This window comes from Suillus paluster (assembly GCF_016628075.1).
Source record: "Suillus paluster strain FC165 chromosome Unknown EDB91scaffold_10, whole genome shotgun sequence".
NCBI classification, from domain to species: Eukaryota; Fungi; Basidiomycota; class Agaricomycetes; order Boletales; family Suillaceae; genus Suillus; species Suillus paluster.
Genome location: NW_024537570.1, coordinates 793,117 through 813,150, shown reverse-complemented (window position 1 = coordinate 813,150; position 20,034 = coordinate 793,117). Strand labels below are relative to the sequence as shown.

Here is a 20,034-nt window from a genome sequence, read left to right as displayed (position 1 = left end):
GCCCACGTATTCCCCATCATACCGAGAGTTGCATCCTCCTCACCTCCCCTCAGCGAACCTTCCTGGCAATGGCCGGTTACTGCCACAAGCGTGCCGCCCCAAAATCAGATCGACATCAACACACACAACTCCCGTTACGATGATCCTCACAGCGTGCTAGCTAGCTATTCCATGGCAGACCAGGTCAATAGTGAGAGGTCGTATTTGAGCGGTACAATTCCATTCACCGCCCTCCTATCTATGCCACCCCAGGTTCACTTTCTCTAGTGTGCATGATTGACCTTACTCACCTGGCTACCTAGACTTCTACTTCTTCTTTGAAAACAACGGTAACGGAGGAACATACCAGCCGAGAATTACCAGTTTCTGCGTCGGATGCGCTGAAAGATCTTACGAACGAACTCCGGGAAAGATCGTCCTATCCGGTTACTTCCGGAGGTTTTGGGGACATCTGGAAGTGCGTTTTGGTGAAACCCAGTGAGACCGTCCAGGTATGCTATTCTTGTTGTAGCGCTTTCTGCCGTATTATTCTAACCATGACATAGGTAGCAGTGAAGACCATTCGCGCTTTTGAGTCTGATAACAAGGCCTTGATACGGAAGAATTCGAAGGTAGTATCCTCTTCTATGGCATGTCAATTTATCGAATGATGACTCGGCTTAGAGAGTGCGTCGCGAGCTGAAAGTTTGGGGGCGTCTCAAACATGATAGCATTCTTCCACTTTGGGGAGTGGCAAATGACTTTGGGCCCTATCCCGCAATGATTTGCCCATGGGCCGATAACGGAGCTCTCACCGGCTTTCTTGAGCGCCAACAGGACATATTGTCATATCGAGATAGGTTCTCCCTTGTAAGCCATTTCGCGAGTATTTCCTAGCCGCTTGCTGACCCGTTGACACACACTAGCTGAATGATATCGCTCTTGGATTGCAATACCGTTGGTCACTTTTCACTGCCTTCGAGTTCTCACATGCTGATGCCGATTTAGTTCACAAGCAATCAATTGTCCATGGTGACCTGACAGGGGTGCGTACAACCACACACATAAGGTATACTCCTCATCACTCACGCCCGATTGACTTTTCAGTCAAATGTTTTGATTTATGGTGACGGTCGTGCATGCCTTGCTGACTTTGGTCTCTCAACTATTATTTGGGAGTTCATTGGTACCTCCTATTTCACGAGTTCCATCAAGGGGAACATCCGATGGGCAGCTGCAGAGCTGTTTGAAGTACCAGAGGATGATGATGATGACGAGGCGGCGTCGGCGTCGCTCAGCATCGAGTGCGACATTTACTCATTTGGCAGTATCACCTTGCAGGTCAGTAGCTTGAATTTTAGATCGAACTATCTTGTTCACTCTGCGCATGTTTTATCAGGTATTGACCGGCAAGGTACCCTACTACAATGTGAAGAAGGACAATGTAGTGTTGGGACAAGTCATCAGAGGTAAGAAACCAGAGCCTCCAAAGGAGTCACGAATAGAGCCGGCGCACTGGGAGTTCATAAAGCGATGCTGGTTGCCTCGTATCAATCGTCCATCGGTTGAAGAAGCCGTAACGTTTGTTGGATATGAACTAATGTCATCCTACATAGTCTTCTGAACACACGCAGTAATACAAGCAACGTCAGACAGTCTGGTTTGCGATGGGTTACTGATTTTAGACTTTCAACGTGACTATAACTACTAATCTCATCATGACCTCGGATGATATTCGACCCACCTGCTCCAGTGCTGCTGTGGATATGCAAGGCCACGAATGATAGCAAGGCAAGTTTACCAAGGTAGACCACGGTGCTCGTAATGCCGAGTTCGAGGTCTCAGGTAATTAATAGGTACCGGTATCACTAAAGCCCCTTCCCAAGAACAGCGTACGGTATGTGAGTGCCTTAACCATCTTCAACAGCTTCGGCGTCGCGCGCTGACAAGCGCCCGAGCAACGTACAAAATTGACAGCTGACATATCCTGTGGACGACTTTCTCACCCGCAGTACTCTCACCATCCCCCTCTCACTCGTCGGGTTGTTACTTCAACGAGCCTGGTGAAGCTTGGGTTGTATGTAAATCCACTATTAGTCGCGTTCAGTGCAGGTTGCAGGGCAGTGCGAGAAAGACAAAACACCATTAATCGACTCTCGAGAGGCAAGACAACTCCATGTCGGACTATGATTATCAACAACAAAGAGGACAATGGCCAGAATTTGCGTCTGAATATCCTCCACCTACATCCTACTTGGCGCCCACAAATGTGACTTCATCCGGTGCTAGGGCAACGTTTCGTGCCCTTCCTCTCTTACCAGACGACTTGGTGACGACGCGAGTCACTGTCTCGCACTCGTCCGTGAAACCGAATGATCGTGGGAAGGAGGTTTTATCATTCGTTATTATTGTGGACCCGGGAAGTGACAAAGATCCATGGAAGGTGGAGAAGCTGTATTCGGATGTGTTGAGTTTTGATAATCGCATGCGGGCTAGCGTGGGGAAGGGTGTCGGGAAGAAGATGGCAGTACTTCCAGAGGGGAAGATCTGGAGGGACCATGCACCAGCGAAGTCCGATCAACGAAAGGTGAGTGAAATGCATTTGTCATGATAGTTATATCTTATATGTGATCGATGTCCAGGCCGCACTCGAGGTGTATCTCCAATCATTAGTCGATCTACCTGTGAAAAATAAGGACGAAATTATCGCTTTCTTCACTTCCAACATCATTCGGGAGACCGATAAGCCCGTCATGCAGGTTGGATACAAGGAAGGATACCTGACGAAGCGAGGGAAGAACTTTGGTGGGTGGAAGTCGCGATATTTTGTTCTCGATGGTCCAGTGTTAAGATATTATGAATGCGTAAGTCTCCATTCCTCTCTACCGCAGTTGTCTTATTGTGTTCCCTCAGCGTGGAGGCGCCCATCTTGGTTCAATAGTGATTACGTCCGCCCAGATAGGGCAACCGCAGCGCGATAGTGACAATGAAGGAATTTATCGTCATGCTTTCCTCATCATCGAGGCAAACAAAGCTCCAAAGGTATCTCACTCGCGCCATGTCCTCTGTGCAGAAAGCGATTCAGAGCGTGACAACTGGGTTGACATTCTTGTGCGGTATGTATCCGGAACGTTCGAGGGGGATCCTGTCGCATCCATTTCCGTTTCCCCGAGTTCGATACCTATCAATGTCGACGTTCCTCCTGGGCAGGGGCTTGGATCTGGGCAGCCGAAATCAGATACGAGTTCCGATCAAGACGGTCCATCGTTCACGCCTATTGAAAAGCGCTCCATGTGGGCAATGTCTAAGGATGATATCTCGCGTGGTCCTACAGTACCCATCAGCCAGCTTACTCAAGATGGTACCAACGCGAAGCTCTTCCACTCCACACCAATCCCTGTGGACACTGAGGATCCAAACCCACCCTCTGCTAGTTCTACCAAGGGAATCGACCCGTCAGCCCACAACGAGCGAGACTATTACACTGCGGAGGAGACGGCCCGGCGTATTTTGGAGCGTGGGCAGCGTTCTGGGAGCTCAGAGCAGCTTTCAAACTCGTTGCCCTCCTTGCCGCTAGTCGGAGCCAGTGGAAATATGGTATCTTTCACAGCAAACTCTGAGCTTGGACACTATTCGGACCTACAACACTTTGGACAGCCTGTGGACAAGTCGATAACTCACGTTCCCAGAGCTATCTTTGGCATCCCACTCGAAGAATCCATTGAGGTTGCAGAGATCGCTCGTCTGCCTGCAGTGGTTTTCAGGTGCATCCAATATCTGGAGGCCAAGAAGGCAGACCAAGAAGAGGGCATATACCGCTTCAGTGGAAGCTTAGCTGTTATTAAAGGGCTGAAAGACCGCTTCAACGCTAGTCAGTTACACAGTGTTCTATTTTCCGCTCGAACATCTAACCTTTACCCCCAGAGGGTGACATGGATCTCCTTGCGTCAGATAGATATTGGAACCCTCACGCCATCGCTGGGCTCTTGAAGTGTTTTTTGCGGGAGTTACCTACCAGTATACTGACACGCGAGTTGCGTCCGAAGTTCCTGGCAGTGATAGGTGAGAGGACTTATAATTTGTGGCCTGCCTGGTCTGACATCTGTAGTAGACCTCATCGACGCACAGGAACGCATTCGAGAACTATCTGACCTCGTCTCCTCCTTGCCGATCGCTAACTATAGCCTGTTGCTCGCTCTCACAGCCCATCTCATCCTCATCGTTCAAAACTCAACGGTGAACAAGATGTCGATGAGTAACGTCGGCATTGTATTCAGTCCTGTCCTTGGTATTCCTGCGAACGTGTTGAGTCTGATGTTGGGCGAGTTCAACCGCGTGTTTAGTGTTGACGCTGGCCAGGGTAATGCGGACAATGACGGGGAGCCGAAACCCAGGAACAGTCGACAGCATTCGGACGCTGCTGCTGATCAGTTACTGGACTTGCCTGAGAGCTTGAATGGTATGTGTTTGTCCTGGTTCATTTTCCACTCCTTACGATTATGTTCAGCACCTTTCGAAGAAACCTCCTCAGAAGACGGTGGCAGGATTTTCCTTCATTATGAAAGGGGAAACGCCCAATCAGAATCATCAAGACAGACTCGGACTGGCAGTAATCTTTCCCTCGACCTCGCTACTCTCTCAGTTACCCCCGCAACAGATCTTTCTGCGGTCGACCTCCCTTTTCGTCAGCATCACCAGTCTTCTTCAATCACTCTTAGGCCTGTGTCCCCCTCCCTCCTATCTATGCAACCCCAGGTTCAGTCTCTCTGGTGAGCTTGGTTGAAATATACACCTTACTCACCTGGCTACCTAGACTTCCGCTTCTTCAAACACAACGGTAATAGAGGAACCCACCAGCCAAGAATTACCAGTTTCTCTGTCAGATCCGCTGAAAGATCTTACCAACGAACTCCGAGAAAGATCGCCCTATCCGGTTACTTCCGGAGGTTTTGGGGACATCTGGAAGTGTCTTTTAGTGAAGCACGCTGAGACCGTTCAGGTATGCTGTTCTTGTGACACTTCCCGCCGTATCATCCTGACCAAGACGTAGGTAGCAGTGAAGACCATTCGCGCTTTCGAGTCCGATAACAAGGCCTTAGTACGGAAAAACACGAAGGTAATGTTCTCTTCCATGGCACGTCAGTTTGTCGGATGATGACTCGGCTTAGAGAGTGCGTCGTGAGCTGAAAGTTTGGGGCCGTCTCAAACATGATTGCATTCTTCCACTTTGGGGAGTGGCAAATGACTTTGGGCCCTATCCCGCAATGATTTGCCCATGGGCCGAGAATGGAATGCTCACCGGCTTTCTTGAGCGCCAACAGGACATATTGTCGTGTCAAGATCGGTTCTCCCTTGTAAGCCATTTCGCGAGTATTTCCCAGCTGCTTGCTGACCTGATAACGCACGCTTAGCTGAATGACATCGTCCTCGGATTGCAATACCGTTAGTCGTCTTTCACCATTGGAGTTTGAACACTCTGATGTCCGGTTCAGTTCACAGCAAATCAATTGTCCATGGCGACCTGACAGGGGTGCGTACGGCCACACACAGAAGGTATACCCCTCCTCACTCACGCCCGATTGACTTTTCAGTCAAATGTTTTGATTTATGGCAACGGACGAGCATGTCTTGCTGATTTTGGCCTTTCGACTATTATTTTGGAGTTCATTGGCACCTCGTATTTCACGAGTTCCATCAAGGGAAACATCCGATGGGCAGCTGCAGAGCTGTTTGAAGTACCAGACGGACGATGAAGAAGAAGACGAGGCGTCCCCAGTGTCGCTCAGCACGGAGTGCGACATTTACTCATTTGGCAGTATCACATTACAGGTTAGTAGCTTGAATTTTCGACCGAAAGATCTTGTTCACTTTGTACATGCTTTATTATTAGGTACTGACTGGCAAGTACCCTACTACAATGTGAAGAAGGACAATGTAGTGTTGGGACAAGTCATCAGGGGTAAGAAACCAGAGCCTCCCAAGGAGTCACGAATAGAGCCGGCGCACTGGGAGTTCATAAAGCGATGCTGGTTGCCTCGTATCAATCGTCCATCGGTTGAAGAAGCCGTAGCGTTTGTTACACTTTTGAACGCAATATGTAAGTAATACAAGCAATGTCAGACAGTCTGGTCGAAATGCCATAACCAACGACGAAATACTCCGCGTTGTCCGTCCCCACTCTTTGGGCGTTTATCCGTCGGCGCTGGTCGTTGTCATCAAATGAACAGCCCTCAGCTGGCACCGCCTTCAAGAATTCATCCAACACGTTCGAGCTAAATCACACCCAATTTCTTTCGATGGCCATAAGACGCCCAGTTCGACTGCTGCACACCCACAATCAGTCCCAATCCATCTAAAAGTCCACATTTCAAAACAATCACATAGATATTGGACTATAATCGTACAGCGAGTGGTGGTGCTGGCCGAGCGTCACCGTCCTTGATTCATTTTCGCACCTTCACCCGGGCCCCTAACTCACATCCATCGTAGATCTAAAAAGACTCGAGGCCGTTTATAACACGCACGCGTCTATATCCCTTCCTCATGCCTATTCAATTTGCCTTGCGGATTAGACTCGTTTCCTGTCCTATCGGACGGACGGATAAAGCTGTGTTTACCAGTCTCCTTGGTCTGCTCAGGCATTCATGAATAGTTCATCTAGAGCTGTATACCTAGGCCATGCGTGTTCAACTCGTTTCCTGTCATATCAGACACGGATCTACTCCTCACGTATTCTACTCCGGCGTTCATGTCCATCTAGCCAGCTGCCAGTGGGTCATGCATCACGTTTAATACCAACTAGCGCCATTCGTTCGCCTCGCGGGTTCAACACGCTCCCTCTCCCTCGTGTCCTGGCTTATCGGAGATGGATAACGTTACATGCTTTCCTTTACTTTAAAGCTGTGTCTAGGCTCTTGTTCCGGTATTCATGATCTAAACACTTGCGGGCGTCAGGTTTTAATTTAATATCCGTTTTACTAAATTCGATTCGATATCCGTTCTACTAAATTCGATTCGAGTACCGTTCTTATTCAATATCCATTCGCAAGGCTGCCATCGTAGACTAGTGCTTACATGCTTGATGTAGGAGGGTTGAAGCGTTGCAAGCGGTCGTACGTACGTACGTAGATGAGATATGAGTATCGCGCATCCTCATGCTTTCCCCTCCAAATTTATCGTACCAGACATGATGCATGATGATGATAATGATGATTTGAAGCCCGAGTTTTAATATCCGTCTGGAGCTGAGGAGCGATGGTAACCCGCAGCGTTGACACACGCTAAACTCAGCAAGGCAAGGCAAGGCAGGGCAGAACAAGATCAAATCCAAGAATTGAAGAAAATATACATCGCCTCCCCCAAGTTCCCAACAAATCGCAACTATGTACAAAAATAACACATCCAAAAGCACAAAGAACGCATCGAAAGGAATGTGCATCCGAGGACGCATCGAAAAGAACATGCATCCAAGAACGCATCTCGAATACACGAAAAGAACGCGCATCGAATACACAAATATCGAATATCGAATATTGAATTTCGAAAAAAAAAAAAGGAACGAGGCGGGGCTATGCACGGATCCTAAAACCTGGATTCTGATCTATGTATATCATATGTCTATAGCGTGGTATCGGAGAAGCGCACGAATACGTACTAGTACTTGCAAGTCATGCGTGTGAGTGGGGCGGTGTGGTGAAGCAGTGAGAGGGGGTGGGTGTGGTAGTGAGGCGGTGTAAGGGGGCGTGGTGTGTGAGGTGGTGGGGTGAGAGGTGTGGGGGTGACGAGATGTCAGTGATAGGAGTACATACTGCACAACTGTACGAGTTGATAATAGGTCTGGTATAACAGAGCAGAGCAGAGCGAGGAATCAAAAGACATACGATTTGAAAGATGGAAATAGGAACAATGAAACAAAGAACGTAAAAAGTAACAAAGAAAAGTAAAAGGAAACAAAGAATCAAAGTCAACAAGAAACCACGCATGCGTGAAGTAAAAAGTAAAAAAGTAAAAGCGCAAAGCAAAAGCAAAGATTCAAACACCAGGCATGAAATCACCGCCATCGATGAGGCAGTCGCCGCAAAGGTGAGATGGCGCGTCACCGACCAAACCCACTCCCACTTCTCGGCCTTCCCCAATTCGCAGTAAGCCCACCACCAGCGGCACCACTTGCGCCAACACCAGCACCAGCGCCCTGCTGGGGCGTAACCCACGTAGGCGCAGAATCGCTCCTCGCCCTCTGCTGTTGCTTCTTCTCACCCCCCGCTCCAACATCCATATCCAAATCCAAGTCTATCCCAAGGTTCATCTCTCCTTCAGCGTCTTCTTCCCCACCAATACTCCCAACACTTCCCCCGATTCCGCCTACACTCCCAATACTAGATACGCTGCCGCCGACGCTGCCGACGCTCCCACTCCCACCCCCACTCCTCCTCTGCCTCTTCTCCCTCCCGTTCCCCTCACGATCAGCATCAGGAGTGAGCGTGATACTAGGCTGTCTCCCATGGGAGTGGGCGTGACGCCCAAAGGGGGAGAACTCGCTGGATGTGGGTGAAGGCGTAGAGTGGAGTGCGTATTGGGGGATGTTGAGCATTGGAACTGTTGGGTGTCCGTGATGGTGAGAGGGATGGTGAAGAGCATGGGGGTGTCCGTGAGGGTGAGCGTGGGGGTTACTGTAGTTGTGTGGGTTGTGGGAAGAATGGCTATGAGACGAAGGACTTGGAGAAGCGGGGGATGTGATGTAGATGTTTGGACTATGGTCGCCGCTGATTGGGCTTGGAGGGACGGGGGAAGGGCTTGGGCTTGGTGCGTTTAAGGCGTTTAGTTCTTGGAGTAGGGTTGGTGAGACTGTGTGTTTTGTTAGCGTGTTGAGGCGGGTTTAAGAGGAAGACGTACCAGACCCGACACTATCACACAACGCACGTACGATCCCAGTCAATTTCTCAACTTTTCTTCGTTCGCGGCGCATTTCGGCATTCGCCCAGTTCATCCATGATTCTCCTCCTCCTCCTCCTCCTCCTCCGAGGCCGGGCCCCATGACGTTAAAAGAGAACCCTTCATCGCTCCCATCTTCATCCTCATCATCTCCTCCAAGATGGAGTTTAGGAGCAGAAGACGGGCCTGTGCTTGAGAGGGAAATATGTGAAGGGACGCGTCCACCTAAACGGGATATTTCACGCCAGAGGGATTTGTTCTCGTCGCGCATGTCGTTTAGGAGGCGAGCGACTTCCCCAGGGAGTTCGACGCTAGCGATGACATCAGTTGTTTGTTGATTGGTGAGGGAGGGGTAACTTACCGGCCACGTTCGCGAGGATCGGGTTCGAGCGCTTTGCGTTTGATGGCGTCCAAGAGATCTGGACGTGCGCGGAGGAATTTGGGATGGCTGAATTCCCAAGTTTGGGAAGTTGTGGAAGTGCGTTGGGCGCGTGGGGTCTGAGAGAAGATGAGATGTGGATAATTTGATTGATTGGATGGCTTACTCTGTTTATTTTGTGAAAGCCGTACATGTTGAGTTGGCGGACGAAGCTTGAGAACTGTAGGGATGTGAGTGTGGCGTATGAGGATTAAAGGGGGGACGAACGTTGTTGTGCTTGAAGTGGGAGCCGAGGATGCTCCTGCTGAATTCGCCTACGTTTGAGACGACGAAACTGGAGGATGTGAATAACGATAAGATTATTAGGAAGATGACTGACCTAGTTCCTAGTTCTGTCCAAGCGATGAAAAGCTGGCTCTTTGGATCGTTGATCATCCTGTGCTAGATTGAGCGAGAGAGAAGGATAGAAGGATAGAACGCACTGATAAAGCTTTGTGACAAAGTTATTGGTTCCCATTGGTTTACCGATGACGCCTAGACTTGGACCCGTAGCTAGAGTAGGTTTTCCACCTTCATCATCGGTATCGGTTTGGTCCATAGAGTAGGCGCCTAGGGCGTCGGGATCATCATAAGGAGAGTTGATATCGATCTGATTTTGAGGTTGTGAGCTAGCTGGAGTGAGTGGACCTTGTGAAGAAGGTTCGCTGAGAGGAGGAGGCGATGAAGCGGTTGTCGTTATGATTGGATGAGGGAGTACGTGAGGACCGTAAGAGTGAGAGTGATGGTGATGATGATGATGTGGTGGTTGTGCCGTGTTAGTAAGACTTCTCTTACGAGGTACGCTCTTTTCGACTGATAGTTCTGTACTACTTGGACGACGTTGAGCTAGTAAAAGAGAAGAATCCGATTCAGCGTTCTCAAAGTTAAATTGAAAAGGAGGAGCTGGAGTAAAGTTCTGAGGTGAGACTGGAGTTATTGGAGAAGATTGATGATGTGAAGTTACTGAGAGAGTACTGAGGTTGAGTGTTAGATTATTGCTAGTAGAAGGACGAGTTGATGTTTCAGATTGAGGTGATTGCTGAGATGGAGTATAATAATATGCAGCAGGTGGTGAAACTGGAGATGGAAAACCACTAGTAGTAGCAGCAGGGGGCCATTGTCCTCCTCCTCTTTGTTGATAATCGTAGTCCATGGTTGTAGTAGTATACTACTAGTCTTCTACTTCCCTTTTGTCTTTTTAGTTTATTGCACTGCCTCGTAACCTCACCTTCTCCTCATCATTATCCAAATTGAGTAACTCTCCTCCGCAGCTTATACGTAAATCTTACTGCAATGTCTAACCCGCACTCATCGGTGATCTTTAACTCCGTCCTCACCCTCAACGACCCTGCTAATCGACTACACTACTCCGATCGTTACACCTGTCATCTTCGCGCCAAGATCGCTGACCCTCCTCCTACTAGTGCCATTGACTAACGTGCCAAGCAAAAGTCCGACTGCGGTCCGTCAACCCGATTGCAAGGACACTAACTATCTGTAGTATATCCAAGGCATGTGCAAATCACCAGGCAACCGAATACAAATATCAACTCAGGGGTTTCACTCATACGTACACACGCACAGTGAACACTCCGAACAGAAGCAGACTCTCTCCACGAAGCTGCCTCGCGCGCACAACGTGTCGGCCGTAAACGATTAAGTAATCCTTTGTGGGGTTATTCGGCGTTTGCGGAGATTTCGGCATCAGCATCGAGACAGAACAGAACCTTGTCTTAAAGTTAGACAATATCACATCGCGCTACAACAGCCTGACAACATGGACAACTCACCCGTCCCACCACGTCCGATTCACATAGACAATTCAAAAATACAGAAAGGCCAGCGCACAGACAAGGTACCTGCTGATGACACCACTAAAAACAAAGTAAATTTCATTGGATGACACGTCACAACTTGTGCTTATGCTTGTTTTCATCTACTTGTAGGCACCAGGCGTACCCCGTGGACGATATAAAGAAAAGTTCGTCTCGAGTGCGCACGTGGAAAGACTCTAGACTCACCTTTGACAGATTTCAAGTCTTGAGGGAACGCTATGATCGAGTCGTAGTGGTACGTGGTCGATATCCCAGCCGAAGCATTTTTGACGAAGCACACTTGCAGTTACACGACGAATACGAGAGAGATCTCGAACTTGCAAATGCACGCATGCGAAACCTTCAAGCTGAGAACGAGTGCGCCAAACTCTGCTATTTGACTTGCTTTATTCTCTGACGTGTTTTGTTTGAAAGCTTGCTTCTTGACGCGATTAGTCTAACAGTTCCAGCAACACCCTCACTCATGCATCTCACACGTCCCTCTCCGACACTATATTCACACCCACACCCAGCATCAGCTCTGCCACCTCATCATATGAACGGGCACGGCGTTTCTAATTCAAATGGGAGATATCGTCCAGTAGATGTGCGCACAAGTCGTCCTTCGTCATCATCATCCTCATTTCTGATCTTTGGCTTGATAGCCACATGACATCACACCTTCGGAGCGGGACCGTGATCGTGATCGTGATTACCGGGATATTCCTCCTGAAACCCCAGCGAACGGGCGATTGTGATGTAGCCTGCCCTTCATTGCGTTTCTTCGGACCGGGATCATGATCGGGAGCGGGATCGGGATCGGGATCACCGGGACTGAGGCGACAGCGAACGTATATTTGTGAATACGAGTCGTCTTTTTTCGTGCGCTTTTTTGTCTTGCTATCGTTGTAATATGTACTTTTATATGCCCGGCGTTCCCCTTTAAATTATTCGGACTGATAGATAGAAGGGAGATAGGAAGGGTGCGCGGGAGGCGCTATCCTATGAGGCTTGGTAGGAACCTGCTTGCAAGGGGGGGGATCGGGAATCAGAGAAGCTACGAAGGGAGGGAAAGCCTCGAAGGCGAGAAGAGAAGCTGCAAAGTGACCGAACCCCATGACTGTGGTGGGGAAACCCGGTATACTAGCAGTTGAGAGTGCAACATGCGAGTGGTCAACTTTCAGATGAACGCACAGTCAAACGAATTCGCAGTTGATTGATCTAAGTAGTGCGGGAAGTTGCTGTCTGTGGGGAAGTGATAGTATGCAAGGAACCGACCATACCATAAATTGGAACTCTGAATTGGAGCTACCACTTTGCCCAACTTACAAGAGTGAAGAGGCGCTTATGTGATAAAGCGACTGGCGGGGAGTACGCGAACTATTAAAACAAGTAAACTACGACGCGTCAGTTTAATCTATAATACGAACGAACTCGTTACTCACATCTCAGTCTCGTAAATAGGAACTGAGATGCTCGTACGGTGTACTGGAGACTTTATAATAAGTAGCATAGAGATAGAAAAATATTGTCGTCTCCAAGGAATGAGATACGTGGGATGGACGAAGCACGAGCCGACGTCAGGCGCGTCATGCTCTGATGCTGCTTTTGGTTAAGCTCGAAAACACTCGACTACTCGGTCCACTCCTCCATCGGATGTTTCGGACTGGTCGGATCCTAACAAGCACCAATATTGAAACACGGTAGTTAATACGCGACTAAAACTACCACTACGTTACGACTACGAATCACCAGCGACGGCGGACACACCGAGGAGACCCCTCTGAACGTCCGAGTTCGTTGCACTTGCTTTGCGTCACGTGCGTGACTGTCGTGTCCCGGGACACGCGGAAAATAGGTTCGGCGGACCCCTACCCATGACCCATTTTCCCTTTTGTGATTCAACGAAATGTCACGTTCTAATCGCTTGATCAAGCGAAGTAGCACTGATTCCTATGATTCCCTGACTCGCAATTGCAAGAGTTGGGTGGCTGATCGGTGAATCGCCATACAAACTCGCGAAACGTGGCCCAGAGTCTGTTCGGGATTGGATGCGCTTTCTTCGTTGACGCTGTCGCTCACGACGACGCCTCGGATCGTATTTTTCGAGTTTTTTGAACTCGCTTCTGTGTTATGGACGGCTTGTCTGAAGTTATTGCTGGTGACTCCTTGTGGTTTTCTCCAGTGATTTTGCGCGTGTTTTTCACACACTCACTCTTGTCCAGCTGCGGGCGTGTATCTGACGTTCGCGTATTCGCTCGAACGGTACTCGCAAAGCTGACTGTAGATTGTATCGCCAATTTTTTTTTACAAACAGGTCACCCATATCTATGCTCTGACTGAAGAGGAGCTCGAAGCGCTGTTGTCGTCTTTTCCTGTTGCTGAGAAATGTTTCGGTCGTTCTCGCCTGGATTCCATCAACAGGTACTTCGATGTCCTTTGCGGAGAGAAGATGAAGCTTGCAGCTTCGTGCGGCACTGGGAAAGTTTCATCCGGATTGCGTCCCTTTGGTCTCTGGCCGTTCGAAGAAGCCTTACACGTGGGCGTTGTTGGAGCTCATACGTAACTTTACTGTCGTGCTGTTGTCTCTTGGCGATGTTGGTTTCTTTAGCCATGTCCTTCACATTGACCCTTATGTTGATTTCACTCTCAGCTCACGATCTGATTTCTTCTTGTCTTGTTTTGATTGTTGTTTCTTGTGCGAGGTAATGCAGGATGGACTCACTCTCTTCTGCAAAACTTCACCAACAAACAAATGAAAACGTGAAAATTAAAAAATATGTGGCAGACCAAGAGCAAAACATCCATGTGGCAGCCGGTGAGTCGTGACGTCTGTTTCTCGTGTATGAAGGACTACTTTCAAGGAACGCTCTGGACCACTGGGTTGGTTTGTGTCGTCTGTTCTCAATTGCAGGATGATAAACGAGTCAGTACAAGTCTTAGCCAATCATCGTGTATCGAAATATAACATGGCAAAGGCACGAGTCGGGGATTGGCGCCTCTGCGCCGCTAAGATTCTGATAACATTTCATGAATGTTAATTACATAATGTAGATTGTTTGGAGGCGCCCTCGCGACGATCTTGATACTTGCCTTCCAGCTCTCCCTCGCATGAAAAAGTCCTGCTTAAGGTCATCCATTGCCGTTGATTCAGACGCAGACCATGGCTCTGTTCCCCTTGGCAAGAAGCATGTTGCCTTTGGCGAGGAAGGAAGTGAGCAAGTCTTTCAAGCTGACGAGTGGGACCGCGCCCCAACCGAAATATTACAACGCCCCTCATACGAGTGAGTCACACGACTATACAGCTTCCCACCGTGATGACGTCTTGTGCAGCGATGGACTGGAGCTCAAGATGATTCAGCGTTCCCCGCCTCGCGCTCAGCAGCCATGCATCCCACCCCTGCAACAACAGGATATCCCAGGCGGGCCGCAACCGATGGCCAATGGTAATATAGCGTGTCAAGGGTCGATTCAAGGCGCGCCCATGAACAACTTCCCGCCACATCCTGGTGGCTATTACATGATGATGGCGAATGCAAATCCAGTAAGTCATTGATTCTGCTGCAGCCATTAGCTACCCAAACTGTTCTGAAGCACATGCAGTACCACCACGCCCATTCTGGCTATTACGGTGGACATGCCCACGTACTTACACTCCCCATCATACCCACAACCGCATCCTCCCCGCCTCCCCTCAGCGAACCCTCTTCCATGGACATCAACATACACAACTCTCCTTACGATGATCCTGACGGAATAGCTAGCTACTCCATGGCAGACCAAGACGGTAGTGAGATGTTGCATTTTAGCGGTATGATTCTGACCCCCTCCCTCCCATCTATGCAACCACAGGTTCAGTCTCTCTGGTATGTTTAATTGAAATATACACCTGGCTTACCTGGCCACCTAGGCTTCTACTTCTTCTTTGAAAACAACGATGACAGAGGAACCCACCAATCAAGAATTACCAGTTTCTGCGTCAGATCCGCTGAAAGATCTTACCAACGAACTCTTGGGAATATCGTACTATCCGGTTGCTTCCGGAGGTTTTGGGGACATCTGGAAGTGTCTTTTAGTGAAGTCCAGTGAGACCGTCCAGGTATGATCTTTTTGTGGCGTTCCTACTATATCATCTTCACAATGACGTAGGTAGCAGTGAAGACCATTCGGGCTTTCGAGTCAGATGACGAGGTTTTGATACGGAAGAAGACAAAGGTAATGTTCTCTTCTATGGCATATCAATGTATCGAATGATGACTCGGCTTAGAGAGTGCGTCGTGAGCTGACAGTTTGGGGCCGTCTCAAACATATTAGCATTGTTCCACTTTGGGGAGTAGCAAACAACTTTGGGCCCTATCCCGCAATGATTTGCCCATGGGCCGAAAATGGAACACTCACCAACTTTCTTGAGTGCCAAAAGGACAAATTGTTGTATCAAGATAGGTTCTCCCTTGTAAGACATTTTGCGAGTATCTCCCAGCCACTTACTGACCTATTGACATACACTAGCTTAATGATATCGCCCTCGGATTGCAGTACCGTTCGTCGTCTTTCACTGCCTTCGAGTTTGAACACACTGATGCCTGTTCAGTTCACAGCAAATCAATTGTCCATGGTGACCTGACAGGGGTGCGTACAGCCACACGCAGAAGGTATACTCACGCCCGATTGACTTTTCAGTCAAATGTTTTGATTTATGGCGACGGTCGGGCATGTCTCGCTGACTTTGGTCTCTCGACTATTATTTTGGAGTTCATTGGTACCTCTTATTTCACGACTTCTATCAGTGGGAATATCCGATGGGCAGCTGCAGAGCTGTTTGAAGTACCAGAGGATGACGATGATGACGAGGCGGCATCGGTGTCGCTCAGCATCGAGTGTGATATTTATTCATTTGGTAGTATCACCTTGCAGGTCAGTAGCTTGAATTTTAGATCAAAATATCTTGTTCACTCTGCGCATGTTTTATTAGGTGTTGACTGGCAAAGTACCCTACTACAATGTGAAGAAGGACAATGTAGTGTTGGTACAAGTCCTCAGAGGTAAGAAACCTGAGCCTCCCAAGGAGTCGCAAATAGAGCTGGCGCACTGGGAGTTCATAAAGCGATGCTGGTTGCCTCGTATCAATCGTCCATCGGTTGGAGAAGCCGTAGCGTTTGTTGCATGTGAACGACAAGTCCCGTCATCCTAGTATTCTGAACACACAAGCAATCTAGTTTGCGATGGGTTATAACAGTCGCTCTTCCGAACAGAAGCTCTCTCCGCGAAGTTGCCTCGCACGCTTAACGTGTCGGCCGTAAACACTTGATTAAGCGTTTGCGGGGTTATTGGCGTTTGCGGAGATTCCGCATTGCAGGCTCGGCCCTCGAGATAAAACTCTCATTTCTAGAACCTTGTCTTAAAGTTAAAAAGGATCACCGAATCGTATGAATATCACAGCGCTCTGCAAGCCACACACAGTACTGAACCCGACACAACGTAACACGATATCATAGACAACTCACCCGTCCTACCACGACCGATCCACATAGACTCTTCAAACTATAGTAATTTCGAATTTCCTCTGGCGTTATGATCGAGGTCGTAGGGGTACGTTGTCGATATCTCAGCTGAAGCACATTCATTCAACCTTGCTAGTTACACGATGAGTACGAGAGAGATCTCGAGCTTGCGAGTGTGCACATGCGCGAACTTCAAGCTGAAAGCGAGTGCGCCAAACTCTGCTATTTGACCTGCTTTATTCTCTGACGTGTTTTACCTGTTTGAAAGTTTGCTTCTTGACACGATCAATCTTACAGTTCCAGCAACGCCCTCACTCATGCATCTCACGCGTCCCTCTCCGAAGCTATATTTATACCCAGCTACACACCCAGCATCAGCTCCAGCATTTCTCATTCAAATGGGAGATATCGTCCAGTAGATGTGCGCACCAGTCGTCCTTCCTCGTCCTCCTCATCATTTCTGATCTTTATCTTGATAGCCACATGATATCACACCTTCGGAGCGCGAGCGGCAACGGGACCGTGATCATGATCGGGAGCGATATTCCTCCTGAAACTCCAGCGAACGGCGATGCTGAGTGTGCTTCTCAGGACCTTGAGTTTGTCGCTTCAGTCCAAGAGAAGAGAAGAAAACACTTGAACGGTTGGATTCTGAGCTTGACGAACTCGAACTCCTTTCCTCACTCTCTACTTGATATATGTACAGCAATGTCTTGTTTTCTCGGATTGCGGGCGTTTGCACCAGCGATTACTATAAACTATCATAAACCAGATTGTCTGTTACTGCTAACTCGGCGTTGGAACCCGAATCAGGGTATCTGCGCCTAGTTTACAGTATCAGTACTTGCTGAATGTATTACGACAGCAAACTATGCTATCTAACATGCACATGGCCCAAAAGCTTCTTTTATGGTCGACCTTGAGGCTGGCAGTCATTATGTATCTCAAGACTTTCAAATGCCCACTGCATGCATATGCATATATGTCCTGCCGTTGAGGCCGCTCCTGCACGAAGAATGGCGATGTGAATATTAGTCGCCCAACAACCCCAATTTCCAAACTGTCGCCTTTGCACGTAGATCACTGACATCCCTCCTGAAAATGTGGGTCATGGTTGGTTTGTTGCTCGCGTGATCGAGGTTCTGCGACTTATATCCCAGTACCTGATTGATAAGGAGAGCGGCGTCGTGTCTTAGGCTGAGGAGCTAACACCGAGACACTAGCCTGTATGGTGCATCCCTTTGTTACGAGTCTTACGACTGACTTAGGGGGTCTTACTTATTGGTTAATACGCGCACCCGAGTAAAGAAACGCTTAGGTAAGCCGGTGCGGCGTTGTTCAGCGTTTGCGGACATCCAGGATCGGTCTCGAATTGGGACACTGTCTCGAACAAAGACTCTTTCTAAGTAGAGAGGATCTTAGTTCTCCGTTCAGCCAATCGTATGAATATCACGACGCTCTGTAGGCCACACCCAGTACTGAACCAGAATCAGCGACAGCATGGACAATTCACCCATCCCACCACGACCGATCCACATAGACTCTTCAAAGCTGCAGAAAGGGCAGCGCGCAGGGGACAAGGTCCCCGGTGATGACACCACTAAAAACAGAGTAAATTTCATTGGATGACACGTCACAATTTGTGCTTATGCTTGTTTTCTTGCGGGTTCATGTAGGTACCAGGTGTACCTCGTGGAAGATACAAAGAAAAGTGCGTCCGAGTGCGTAGGTGGCATTCACTCAAGACTCACTTTTGCTAGATTTCAAGGCTTGAGGGAACGTTATGATCGAGTCTTAGGGGTACGTTGTCTCAGCCGAGTATTCTTGAATCGAATCTTGACGAAGCACATTCATTCAAACCCGCTAGTTACACAAAGAGTACGAGAGAGATCTCGAGCTTGCAAATGCACGCATGCGAAAGCTTCAAGCTGAGAACGAGTGGGTTGAATCTTGCTATTTGACTTGTGTTGCTCTCTGACATGTTTTTCATCTACTTATTCTCAAGCTTGCTTCTTGACGCGATCAATCTTACAGTTCCGGCAACGCCCTCACTCATGCATCTCACACGTCCCTCTCCTACGCTATATTCACACCTGGCTCCAGCTCCAGCTCCGCCTCCACCTCACCATATGAACGGGCACGGCGTTTCTCATTCTAATGGGAGATATAGGCCAGTAGATGTGCGCACAAGTCTTCCTTCCTCCTCCTCGTCATTATCATCACTGATATTTGTCCTGATAGCCATATGACATCACACCTTCGGAGCGGGAACGGGAGCGGGAACGGGATCGTGATTACCGGGATATTCCTCCTGAAACGCCAGCGAACGGACGCTTGTGAATACGAGTCGAATGCGTGGCCTCGATCGCGGCCCGTTCATTAGGCCACTATTCAGTTACGTTCGTCTTCGTACATTTTTGTTTGTCCTGCTATCGTTGTCATATGTACTTTTATAAGCCGGACGCTCCCCTTATTCGGACTGATAGAAGGGTTCAGAAGATGGCGCCTTTTCTCCTGCTGGTACAGGAATAAGACTGTTATGTTCTTGGTTACTGGCTGCAACTTGACAAAGTGCTTTCATTTAGCAGTCGATCATAGCCACCATGCGTGCCATTGATCACATACTGGATGGGGAGAATGTTGATAGGTTGTATGTATTTCTTACTCTTATGCGAACAAGGCGTAGCTGTGTTGTCACCATCGATCAACGTTGAAACGTTGGTCCATGTGCAATGACGCGTGTCTAGGCTGATGTGCCTTTTCTGGGCATCAGTGATGCTATACGAGCTGACCGACAGAATTAATCCTTCAATCATGCAGTAAATTAAGTTTGGTACGTTCTTGTTTATGTGGTGTAGAGAGGTCTTCGCTAATCTTGTAACCGTCCCAACCTCATTTCTACTCCCTCCAAGTTATATAAGATCAATATGAATTGCAGTACGGGCGTTAATACCAGGCGCCTAGTCCGACACGACTTCATTCCAGCTCTAAATGCGCAGAACAAGATGAAAAACGTTCGCCACAGCCGCGCAACGTAGGAATAATGAAGCATCTAGTGAAGATGTAACGGCTACTCTTGTCATTCGTGATCCGGTGGGATATTTTATTCTATTGGTTGGTAGCTGACTACTTGATCTATCGTAAGAACGACACGAAGTTTGAGAAAACATGGTACTGTCTTGTATGGTAGTGAATGAAGCTTGGTACGTTCTCGTGAATGTGGTGCAGGGGTCTTCGCTAATCTTCCTGCAGTGCCTTGGCCTCATTGCTCCTCCCTCAAAGTTATTGTACGGGCGTCAACAACAAAGCGCCTACTTTAGGTATCAGTCGAGGAACCTTCATTCCAAAATTTCTAGGCTATAAATATGCTGAACAGTATGAAAAACGTTCG

The 20,034-nt window shown here is 48.5% G+C and overlaps 11 protein-coding genes across 11 annotated transcripts; 8 read left to right on the top strand and 3 right to left on the bottom strand.

The window, feature by feature from the left end:
• Nucleotides 1–663: 663 nt before the first annotated feature.
• Nucleotides 664–1,603, top strand: EDB91DRAFT_1048448 (kinase-like protein; the record flags this gene model as incomplete). Its single annotated transcript, XM_041313403.1, has 5 exons — nucleotides 664–849; nucleotides 906–936; nucleotides 988–1,025; nucleotides 1,087–1,320; nucleotides 1,379–1,603. Coding segments are annotated over 5 exons (714 nt in total), but the record flags the coding sequence as incomplete, so codon positions are not given.
• Nucleotides 1,604–1,734: 131 nt separating this feature from the next.
• EDB91DRAFT_53157 (uncharacterized protein) lies at nucleotides 1,735–5,108 on the top strand. The gene is made up of 8 exons (XM_041327607.1): nucleotides 1,735–2,566; nucleotides 2,622–2,843; nucleotides 2,893–3,576; nucleotides 3,637–3,850; nucleotides 3,904–4,041; nucleotides 4,091–4,438; nucleotides 4,487–4,978; nucleotides 5,030–5,108. Exons 1-7 carry the CDS (start codon nucleotides 2,156–2,158, stop codon nucleotides 4,750–4,752), a joined length of 2,283 nt encoding a protein of 760 aa, XP_041180541.1. The 5' UTR covers nucleotides 1,735–2,155; the 3' UTR covers nucleotides 4,753–4,978; nucleotides 5,030–5,108.
• Nucleotide 5,109: 1 nt separating this feature from the next.
• EDB91DRAFT_53158 (kinase-like domain-containing protein) lies at nucleotides 5,110–5,879 on the top strand. Its single transcript, XM_041327608.1, has 5 exons — nucleotides 5,110–5,333; nucleotides 5,391–5,421; nucleotides 5,472–5,509; nucleotides 5,571–5,808; nucleotides 5,870–5,879. The coding sequence occupies exons 1-4, from the start codon at nucleotides 5,244–5,246 to the stop codon at nucleotides 5,730–5,732; spliced, it is 321 nt and encodes a 106-aa protein (XP_041180540.1). The 5' UTR covers nucleotides 5,110–5,243; the 3' UTR covers nucleotides 5,733–5,808; nucleotides 5,870–5,879.
• Nucleotides 5,880–6,976: 1,097 nt separating this feature from the next.
• Nucleotides 6,977–7,805, bottom strand: EDB91DRAFT_53318 (uncharacterized protein). Its single transcript, XM_041327621.1, has 2 exons — nucleotides 7,634–7,805; nucleotides 6,977–7,579 (listed from the first exon to the last, which is right to left on the bottom strand). Exon 2 carries the CDS (start codon nucleotides 7,481–7,483, stop codon nucleotides 7,043–7,045), a length of 441 nt encoding a protein of 146 aa, XP_041180539.1. The 5' UTR covers nucleotides 7,484–7,579; nucleotides 7,634–7,805; the 3' UTR covers nucleotides 6,977–7,042.
• Nucleotides 7,806–7,808: 3 nt separating this feature from the next.
• EDB91DRAFT_53427 (uncharacterized protein) lies at nucleotides 7,809–9,264 on the bottom strand. The gene is made up of 2 exons (XM_041327626.1): nucleotides 8,872–9,264; nucleotides 7,809–8,823 (listed from the first exon to the last, which is right to left on the bottom strand). The coding sequence occupies exons 1-2, from the start codon at nucleotides 9,179–9,181 to the stop codon at nucleotides 8,075–8,077; spliced, it is 1,059 nt and encodes a 352-aa protein (XP_041180538.1). The 5' UTR covers nucleotides 9,182–9,264; the 3' UTR covers nucleotides 7,809–8,074.
• Nucleotides 9,265–9,267: 3 nt separating this feature from the next.
• EDB91DRAFT_1235849 (HSF-type DNA-binding-domain-containing protein) lies at nucleotides 9,268–9,724 on the bottom strand (the record flags this gene model as incomplete). Its single annotated transcript, XM_041321376.1, has 4 exons — nucleotides 9,268–9,408; nucleotides 9,456–9,509; nucleotides 9,557–9,623; nucleotides 9,669–9,724. The coding sequence occupies 4 exons, from the start codon at nucleotides 9,722–9,724 to the stop codon at nucleotides 9,268–9,270; spliced, it is 318 nt and encodes a 105-aa protein (XP_041180537.1).
• A 1,381-nt stretch (nucleotides 9,725–11,105) lies between these two features.
• EDB91DRAFT_1245444 (uncharacterized protein) lies at nucleotides 11,106–11,900 on the top strand (the record flags this gene model as incomplete). The annotated part of the gene is made up of 6 exons (XM_041322546.1): nucleotides 11,106–11,213; nucleotides 11,275–11,309; nucleotides 11,359–11,398; nucleotides 11,450–11,520; nucleotides 11,578–11,749; nucleotides 11,808–11,900. The coding sequence occupies 6 exons, from the start codon at nucleotides 11,106–11,108 to the stop codon at nucleotides 11,898–11,900; spliced, it is 519 nt and encodes a 172-aa protein (XP_041180536.1).
• Nucleotides 11,901–14,204: 2,304 nt separating this feature from the next.
• Nucleotides 14,205–15,325, top strand: EDB91DRAFT_1115885 (uncharacterized protein). The gene is made up of 4 exons (XM_041317947.1): nucleotides 14,205–14,426; nucleotides 14,476–14,686; nucleotides 14,737–15,241; nucleotides 15,292–15,325. Exons 1-3 carry the CDS (start codon nucleotides 14,254–14,256, stop codon nucleotides 15,016–15,018), a joined length of 666 nt encoding a protein of 221 aa, XP_041180535.1. The 5' UTR covers nucleotides 14,205–14,253; the 3' UTR covers nucleotides 15,019–15,241; nucleotides 15,292–15,325.
• On the top strand, nucleotides 15,080–16,333 carry EDB91DRAFT_1048249 (kinase-like domain-containing protein; the record flags this gene model as incomplete). The annotated part of the gene is made up of 6 exons (XM_041313383.1): nucleotides 15,080–15,241; nucleotides 15,292–15,357; nucleotides 15,410–15,595; nucleotides 15,652–15,707; nucleotides 15,792–16,056; nucleotides 16,115–16,333. The coding sequence occupies 6 exons, from the start codon at nucleotides 15,080–15,082 to the stop codon at nucleotides 16,331–16,333; spliced, it is 954 nt and encodes a 317-aa protein (XP_041180534.1).
• Nucleotides 16,334–16,713: 380 nt separating this feature from the next.
• Nucleotides 16,714–17,062, top strand: EDB91DRAFT_1245442 (uncharacterized protein; the record flags this gene model as incomplete). The annotated part of the gene is made up of 3 exons (XM_041322545.1): nucleotides 16,714–16,731; nucleotides 16,780–16,850; nucleotides 16,912–17,062. The coding sequence occupies 3 exons, from the start codon at nucleotides 16,714–16,716 to the stop codon at nucleotides 17,060–17,062; spliced, it is 240 nt and encodes a 79-aa protein (XP_041180533.1).
• Nucleotides 17,063–17,974: 912 nt separating this feature from the next.
• On the top strand, nucleotides 17,975–19,088 carry EDB91DRAFT_52843 (uncharacterized protein). Its single transcript, XM_041327598.1, has 6 exons — nucleotides 17,975–18,254; nucleotides 18,320–18,354; nucleotides 18,404–18,443; nucleotides 18,511–18,581; nucleotides 18,649–18,823; nucleotides 18,885–19,088. Exons 1-6 carry the CDS (start codon nucleotides 18,144–18,146, stop codon nucleotides 18,981–18,983), a joined length of 531 nt encoding a protein of 176 aa, XP_041180532.1. The 5' UTR covers nucleotides 17,975–18,143; the 3' UTR covers nucleotides 18,984–19,088.
• Nucleotides 19,089–20,034: the final 946 nt, after the last annotated feature.